Source organism: Lipotes vexillifer, unplaced genomic scaffold (assembly GCF_000442215.2).
Source record: "Lipotes vexillifer unplaced genomic scaffold, Lipotes_vexillifer_v1.1 scaffold666, whole genome shotgun sequence".
Taxonomy (NCBI): Eukaryota; Metazoa; Chordata; class Mammalia; order Artiodactyla; family Lipotidae; genus Lipotes; species Lipotes vexillifer.
In genome coordinates, this window is record NW_006787408.1 from 3,632,199 (window position 1) to 3,640,771 (window position 8,573).

At 36.2% G+C, this 8,573-nt stretch overlaps 1 protein-coding gene across 1 annotated transcript in view; it reads left to right on the forward strand.

The window, feature by feature from the left end:
• The window catches only part of EPCAM (epithelial cell adhesion molecule), an 11,302-nt gene extending 3,001 nt beyond the window's left edge, over nt 1-8,301 (forward strand). Inside the window, exons 2-9 of the mRNA XM_007459975.1 lie at nt 252-359; nt 639-879; nt 1,810-1,875; nt 2,905-2,968; nt 3,799-3,900; nt 5,087-5,287; nt 7,005-7,049; nt 7,831-8,301. Coding sequence (XP_007460037.1) covers nt 252-359; nt 639-879; nt 1,810-1,875; nt 2,905-2,968; nt 3,799-3,900; nt 5,087-5,287; nt 7,005-7,049; nt 7,831-7,872 — 869 coding nt within the window. The 3' untranslated portion in view covers nt 7,873-8,301. The remainder of the gene's footprint in view (nt 1-251; nt 360-638; nt 880-1,809; nt 1,876-2,904; nt 2,969-3,798; nt 3,901-5,086; nt 5,288-7,004; nt 7,050-7,830) is intronic.
• The last annotated feature ends 272 nt before the right edge of the window (nt 8,302-8,573 follow it).

The following is an 8,573-nucleotide window of genomic DNA, read 5'->3' on the forward strand; positions in this document are numbered from 1 at the left end:
TTTTTTTTTTTTTTTTTTTTTGCGATACGCGGGCCTCTCACTGTTGTGGCCTCTCCCGTTGCGGAGCTGTGCTCCGGGCGCGCAGGCTCATTGGCCATGGCTCATGGGCCCAGCCACTCCATGGCATGTAGGATCTTCCCGGACCGGGGCACGAACCCGTGTCCCCTGCATCGGCAGGCGGACTCTCAACCACTGCGTCACCAGGGAAGCCCTGGATCCTCATTTTTAAAGTGGATTTTTTTCCCCTGCAGGATGTGTGTGTGAAAACTACAAACTGACCACAAACTGCTCTGTGAATGCACATGGTCAGTGCCAGTGTACTTCAATTGGTACACAACATTCCGTCATTTGCACAAAATGTGAGTAGAATATCCTCATGACCTTTAAGTTTTATTTTGACTTATACTTCTTTAATTGATTTGTCTTGAGTCGGGAAGCGTTTAATTGGCTTAAATCTGAATCATGTTATTTTGTCAACATTATCTCTTCTCTGAAGTTTCTTATGATTTAGAAAGTGAACCTGGGAACTTAGAAGTCTACAGTAATCTTTGGCCCTGGAAGTTTGGAGTAAATTAAATTTTTTCCTTAAGCATACAACTGCAGTTACATTTCACTTTGACGTGATGCTTTCTTTTCAGTGGCTACCAAATGTTTGGTGATGAAGGCAGAGATGAGTGGCTCCAAGGCTGGGAGAAGAGTGAAACCAGAGGGCGCTATCCAGAATAATGACGGGCTCTATGATCCCGAGTGTGACGACAAGGGGCTCTTTAAAGCCAAGCAGTGCAATGGCACCTCCACGTGCTGGTGTGTGAACACTGCTGGGGTCAGAAGAACCGATAAGGACAGTGAAATATCCTGCTCCGAGCCAGTGAGGACCTTGTGAGTTGGGCTGCCTATAAATTACTTGTTTTCATGCTTTTTGGATTTGTTTAATTAAATTTAGTATTGAATGTGCAATATGATTTTGTGATTTAGAATTCAAAAGATAGAAGAGAGTGGACAGTGACAAGCCCCCATCCCATCTCAATCCCTCATTTACTCAGTTCACTTCCGTAGAACAGATGTCATCAGTTTATGCCATAACCTTCCAGAGATCTTCTGTGAATTTACTAGCAATGTAGTTTTTCTTATTTTTAAATTTTTTTCTTATGGTAGCATACTAAACATAATTTTCCTTAATATATTTTTACTTAACACTCTTCAGTATTTTAAAGTACGATTAGTGTTAAATGTATATGAATGATTTAAGTTATGTATATATTTGCTCATTTATTGTGTCTTAGAGCGAGGTATGATTGTTTCAGGGATTATGTAATGGAAAGGAATGGAAACACACTGCAGCTAGCTTAAGCCAAAAAGATTTTATTGGAAAGGACTAGAAAGACCAAGGCAGGCGCTCTCTCCACTTCTGTCTTCTGGAGCCTTGTGGCCACTTTTCTGTTTCTCTCAGTGCCTTTTTGTCTCTTCCCATGAACGTGACCCAACATGACCAACTAAGCCTTAGCTGCCTATATGTTACTTGTTTTCATGCTTTTTGGATTCATTTAATTAAATTTAGTTTTGAATATGTAATATGTGATCTGAGTGTGGTGACCAGAGGCCAGAGGGTCCATGGTAGAAAGCCTGAGTTCTTTATGAATGATGTGTGTGAGGGCCAAGGAAGAAATGAAGGGCATATCTTTTGTATAGATCCTTTTTCTGTTAATTCTCCTGTAATTCCACTTGCGAATTTGGGTATTAGCATATTAAGAAAATAATATAAAAGGCTGAGTTGTTATGGTCAATCAATACTGTCTTTTTACTTTATAGCTGGATCATCATTGAACTAAAACACAAGACAAGAGAAAAACCTTATGATGTTCAAAGTTTGCAGGCGTAAGTGCTATTAAATGCATTATGTTTGCACAGTTGGTACTCAGAACTTCCATCCTACCCCATTAGATAAACTAAAACAAGTCTCAGTGCGTTTTCATATTTCTGAAAAATAAAATACTGTAAGTAATATTTTTAACTTTTTTAAAAAAATAGAGGTGCAAGAATTGTATAGATTCCCGTAGTACCCTTCGCTCAGATTTACCAGTAAACATTTTGCCACATTTTCTTTTTATACGTTTATGCATATGTGTGTGTACTTTCTATATCTATCTGAGCATGTATAAATATTATTTCCCCAGAACCATTTGAGAGCAAGTTCTAGATGTCATGCGCCTTGACCCCTAAATACTGTGGTGTATCTTTTCATAGGAACAAAAGGCATTCTCTTACGTAACCACTATACAGTTATCAAATTCAGGAAATTTAATGTTAAGCCACATTGTGCCAGTTTTCCCGATGTCCTTTGTGGCAATTTTTTCCCCTCTGACCCAGGACCCAGTCTAAGATCATGCATTTAGTTGTTATGACTGTTCAGTCTCTTTAAATATGGAACACTGCTTTGGCCTTTCTTTGTCTTTGTTTTTCCAATAAAATTTAAATTTTTAATTAATATTTGAATTATAAACCATGACATTGATATTTTTGAAGAGTATGGGAAAATTGTTTTATAGAATGTCCCTCAATTTTGGATTTGTCTCATGTTTCCTCATAATTAAATACAGGTAATTCATTTTTGACAGGAAAGCTACTTAAAGTGATCTTGTGTCCGTCTCAGTACTTCACATTGGGAGGCACACAACATCAGCTTGTCCCTTTATTAGTAATGTTAACTGTGGTCAGGGTGGTGTCCACCAGGTTTCTCTGCTATGGAGTTACCACTTTCCTTTTTGTAATTAATAAGTGTAATCTGTGGGTAGATACTTGGATACTGTGTAAATATCCTGTTTCTAGTCAAACTAGAACTCAGTAGTTTTTGTATCAATTATTATGATGATAGTTGCAAAATGGCATAAAATTTTTTATTTACAGTGCACTCAAGGAGGTAATCACAAGTCGTTATCAACTGGATCCAAAATATATCACAAATATTCTGGTAAGATTTTTTTTTTTTTTTTAGCAAGTGAGCTTTAACAGAAAATTGGTCGGATGGTTTGGTTTGGGTATGATTTTTGATAGTGGTTAAACTGCATTTGAGTAACAGTTTAAGCCCTGGGCACTTAATCCTGCAAATCCCCTGTTATTGTTTTCCTTCCGTAGTCTTTGAAAACCTCAGTTTACCCTTAAAGAAAATGTAGTGTCTCTTACTATTCCTAACACATGCCAGTCTTCACACCTTGGAAAACCTCTCTCTGTGGTTGTTTTTGGCAATACTTTGGATGCTACGTAGTCCTGTTTTCTCTGGTTTCAGGAGCTCGTCTTTAACCAGTTAGCCCTTCCTTAACTCTTTCAACATTGGTTGAAAAATGCTTGAATAGTCTGATGGAACTCTTTCAAGGTAGAAAATTGCTGTCAATTTTTAAAAGACTTTTTGGTAGGGACAGACTTTTTTCCTTCCCAAAAACAGAACATGGTAAATGCCACTGCATTTTGGATTTGCATTTCTTTAGCATTTTAGCATTAAAGTAGTTCTAACCAAATAAGGTACTTCAATATCTTGTTTAAAATCTTTTGAAAATTCTCTTTTGAAAAGAAAATTATCTCTGGTTGCATTGCTATTTTAATTCCTTTGGATAGATTTTTAAAACCTCCCAAAGATTTTGAAATTATTAGTGATAAACCCAGTTATCCACTAATGGCAAGAAACACTGACACATGCAGATTACAGAAAATCAAACACTGAATATTCTGATTACTGAACAATGATATTTTCATACAGTTTTGGTTATAGTAATATTAATTTGTATTTTTCAATTTTCCCCCCAGTATGAGAATGATGTTATCGTTATTGACCTGGTACAAAATTCTTCCCAGAAAACTCAGAATGATGTGGACATAGCTGATGTGGCTTATTATTTTGAAAAAGATGTGAGTATAATCTTCCTCATTTTATTCCTGTGTTTAGAAATGTAATGTTGTCTATCATGCCTCAGTGGATTCAAGATCTTTCGCCTGTTTCTCTACTTTTAGATCAACTGTATGAATAACTGTTCTCCAACTGGTTCTCATGCTGCAATTAATTTTGTCCTCCTTGTCATTCATACTCACCTTTCTTATACCCCTTTCTTACTTTTTTGTATATTTATGCCTTTTTATCCCATTGTTCTGCCTAGAATATCTTCTCTCCTATGATTCTTACTACCTCCTTGGCAGTTATTTAGTTTGTGAGTGTAGCCTTCCCCTACTATAATTTCCATTAACAAGAGACTATGTAAAAAATGCTGTGTAACTGGTGTGATTAAAATGTTTGTTTAAACTTTAATATACTGAAGTGAGCTATTTTCTTTTTTTTTTTCCTGAGCCTGTCTCCTGGAATTTCAGTTGCGTGTATGTTAGACCACTTGATAGTAACCACAGGGGCACTGATGCTTTGTTCTTTTTTTAAAAAATTTTCTTGGCCGTGCTGTACAGCATGGGAGATCTTAGTTCCGTGACCAGGGATCCAACCCGTGCCCCCTGAAATGGAAGCATGGAGTGTTAACCACTGGACCACCAGGGAAGTCCCTTAAGTGAGCTATTTCCTGATGAAATCTGGGATTCACTTCAAAATAACAAGGCCAAGGAATTCCCTGGCAGTCCAGTGGTTAGGACTCCGCGATTTCAACGCCAAGGGCTTGAGTTCGATCCCTGGTCAGGGAACTAAGATCCCACAAGCCAAGCGATGCAGCAAAACAAAACCCCACAAAACCCCACAAAACAAACAAACAAAACAAAAAACCAGGCTGGGAGAGGCTGTGGGGGTGGGGATAGAAGGAAGAGTAGATAAAATAAGGTTGGCCATGTGTTTATGTTACTGAATCTGAGTTAACAGGTACATGGGATCTCATTATTCTATTCTTTCTACTTTTGTATATGTTTGAAATTTTCCTGTCTGTAAAGTGGTGGGTATTTTTTGTTTTTTTCTTTCTTATATTTCAATGGATGAGATTGTTATCACCAAAACCATAAAGATTCTTGGCAGCAGTTCTTTTGGTACATAATTGGCACGTCATTCTAGGTGGCCATGGTAGGTTTTCTTAACTATTTTAAATTGCTTTTCTGCTTCTCAATGTAGGTTAAAGATGAATCCTTGTTCCAGTCCAAAAGGATGGACCTGAGAGTAAATGGGGAACTACTGGATCTGGATCCCAGTCGAACTTCAATTTACTATGTTGATGAAAAACCACCTGAATTTTCAATGCAGGGTCTACAAGCTGGTATAATCGCTGTCATTGTGGTTGTGGCAGTAGCAATTACTGCTGGAATTGCTGTGCTGGTGAGCATAGGACAAGTAAAATTTCATTTCAGGGTCTCTTCTTTGAAGAAAAGGTGATAATATGAAAAAGCCACAACCGTGTTCCAAAACAAGTTAATGAAACCAAGTCTTCATTTTTTATAATCCTTTATGCTGAATGAATCTTTGCATTTCCAGTCCCTTTTTATAAAATAGTCAACCTTATGAAGCAAGAAAGGATACTGATCTGAGAAAAGCTTGAGCACCTCACAGGTTGGTTACATTGCTATCAAATAGCAAACGTCCTTCAGTTGTCCTCACTGCACACAGGAGTGCAGTTCAACACTGTTGCCAGGGTTAGTGCAAAGTAACCTGAATTCCCAAACCATTCAGTGAGATGAAACTACAGAACACAAATTAATGTTAGGATAAAAAAGAATTAAAAGGGGTAAGTGTGAAGCAACAGTTCAAAATAAAAGGTTTAATGTAAACTGAGCTTAGCAGTGCTTCAGAAGAAGACTGTATCACCTGAACAAGCAGCATTTGTTCTAGGTATGTAAGGGTGCTTCAGCATCAGAAAATTTTACCAACACAACAGATTCAGAAATAGATTTGATGGTATATGAGAAGTTATATTTTCAGTTTAGCAGCATTATCACACTTGGCTATCCATCTGGAAGAAAACAAAAGTTGGATTCCTGTTTCACCCCACCAGCGCTGGCCGTATTGCTCAACTGTGTGTGAATAGCACGTTTTGGAGCACAGCAGCGTGAAAGGAGTTGGGCAGTATATCCACGTTCAAACACAAATTCTAGACGGGTTATAGTTCAAAATGTTAAAGAATAAAGTAAGTCTCAAAATTAATTTAGGAGATGTTGTACAACCGTGTGATAAAAGAAACCAAGTAAGGTGGGAAATCTGGAATCCATGAAGGAAGAAGTATATATTTGACTTCATTGAAATTAAATATTTTGTATGGCAGAGATACTGTAAACTGAAAAAAATGTCGATGATAGGCTTGGGGAAAATATTCACTATGCCTAAAACAAAAGATTATTATGCATATACTATATAAAGGGTTCTTAGAAAATGATGAGGAAACTAAAGAAAGAGTGGTAACCGGTGTGAATAGACAATTTACAGAAAAGGAATTCCAGATGGCAGATAAACACATGAAAGGTTCATCATAGAAATCTAATTGTCCTACAGGAATGAAAGCACAAGTACATAAGGAAGCATGGTCAAGGTCATGTATTCCAGCATTGCTAGTAAGGTGAATCTGGAAACAACCTGAGTGTACATCCAGAGGAGGATGGATCAGTAAACTGTGGGGTATCCATGCCATGGAATAAAGTGGCTATTAAAAAGAAGGAGTTCAAAAAAAAAAGGAGTTGTTCAATCTATAGCTTTTGATCTGGAAGGATTCCTGTGATGTGGATACAGGCTGTGCAAAGAGGGAAATGATACTCTGTATGATCCCATTTTTTTTTTTGAGACCCCCTAAAACTTATATGCATATGTTCATATATTTGTATTAGGATGAAAAAAGATGTGGAAGAATGCACACTAAGCTGTTCAATTTCACTAAAGATTATTCAGTGTTTTCTCAGTGCATTTGAGAAACAATGTCTACGGATAAATTTTAAAATTAACTTTGTTCATATCAGAATTGTGTTCATTAAAAGCATATGTGTCAATTTAGACTAACATTTTGTTTGGGTAGCAGTCCTCAAATAGTAATCATTTTTCTTCCATATAGGTTGTTTCCAGAAAGAAAAGAATGGCAAAATATGAGAAAGCTGAGGTAAGTGGATTATTTAATTAAAAGGCCCTTGTTTTAATCTCTTACTCCTAATAATCCCTATACCTTCCAGACACTGACAGGTCTCAATTACACTTGAGTCCCTTTATAGTATAGTCCTTAGGGTCTTAGGGAGAGTCTCACAATGCTAAATTTTCTTGCATGAGTTCCATAGCAGACCAGATTATATTGAATTCTGACCACTTATTGGCTAGGCAAGTTATTTAACTTCCCTTAAGCCTCCATGTTTCCTTTATCTGTAAAACGGGGATAATAGTACAGACATATTGTAAGGATTTAATAAAGTAATCTGTGTAAAGTGTCGATCCCCTGCTTGCTGCACAGCAAGATGTTTGCCATCCGTAGTAGTTGTCATCTTGTCTCGGTTCTGCCTATGATTAATTGTGTGATCTCAGACAAATCATTTAATTCTAAACTTCAATTTCCTTACCCATAAAGTAAAAGATTCATAATAGAAAATGAATTGGTTCTTCCTATATTTAAAAATGGTATACATTTAACAAAAATATTACCCATTCTTAAAGATTTAGCTTACCTGCTACTTCCCTCTGTCACTTTGGCCATCTTATCTCTAAAAAGCAATTTGGATCATGTACTTAATGTGTGTTTCCTTGTAATATACCTTTTTAAAAAAAATTTAAATAAGTCATAAATGTGGAAGAGAATTTTCTTGCTTTCCTTTTTGTTTTTTAAGCTATTTTCAGAATAAACAAAAGACTGGGTCCAAAATTATTTTAATTTTTTCTTTTCCCCTCTATTTCAGATAAAGGAGATGGGTGAAATGCATAGGGAACTCAATGCATAACACTAAGTTGAAGAGTAACTATAAGAAGGGAAATTAGCAAACAGACTCAGATTACAAACGTATGAACATGGGGCAAAGAGAAGATCTTTGAAGACCACTATTGTGTTAGTTAACATCATATATTTGTAACAGTTAAACCTGTACTCAAAATATAAGCAGTTTGAAATTGACTTTACTAATCTTAAAATTTGACCACAAGTATCATATATATGCAGATCTGATATAAAACCCAGAATTTGAACTGCATAGTTTGAATTATTTATGCCTAACATTGAAGGGTATGCATTAAATATGCTTCCACAGTAGAGTCTGAGTGACTACTATCTCGTCTGTTTGTGATTAAATAGCTGCCTTTCTGTCTACTTTGAGTCTTGTACATATGTTTTTTATGAACTATGAAATAAAAGATTTAAAAAATGACTTTCCTAACTTCATTTCAATCATTGAATCAAATTTCATAGTATACAAATGGTAATAGGTTAAGAAATGCTCTGAATGCTAGCTACAAATTAGAATTTGCATGAGTCCTTATAATCGTGTATATTCAATATAAAATTTATAACCTGTAGTGTGTAACTTCTTTCTTTTTTTAATAACATCTTTTTTAAAAAAATATTTATTTTGGCTGCGCCAGGTCTTCGTTGCGGCACGCAGGCTCTTTAGTTGTGGCATGTGGACTTCGTAGTAGCGGCATGCAGGAT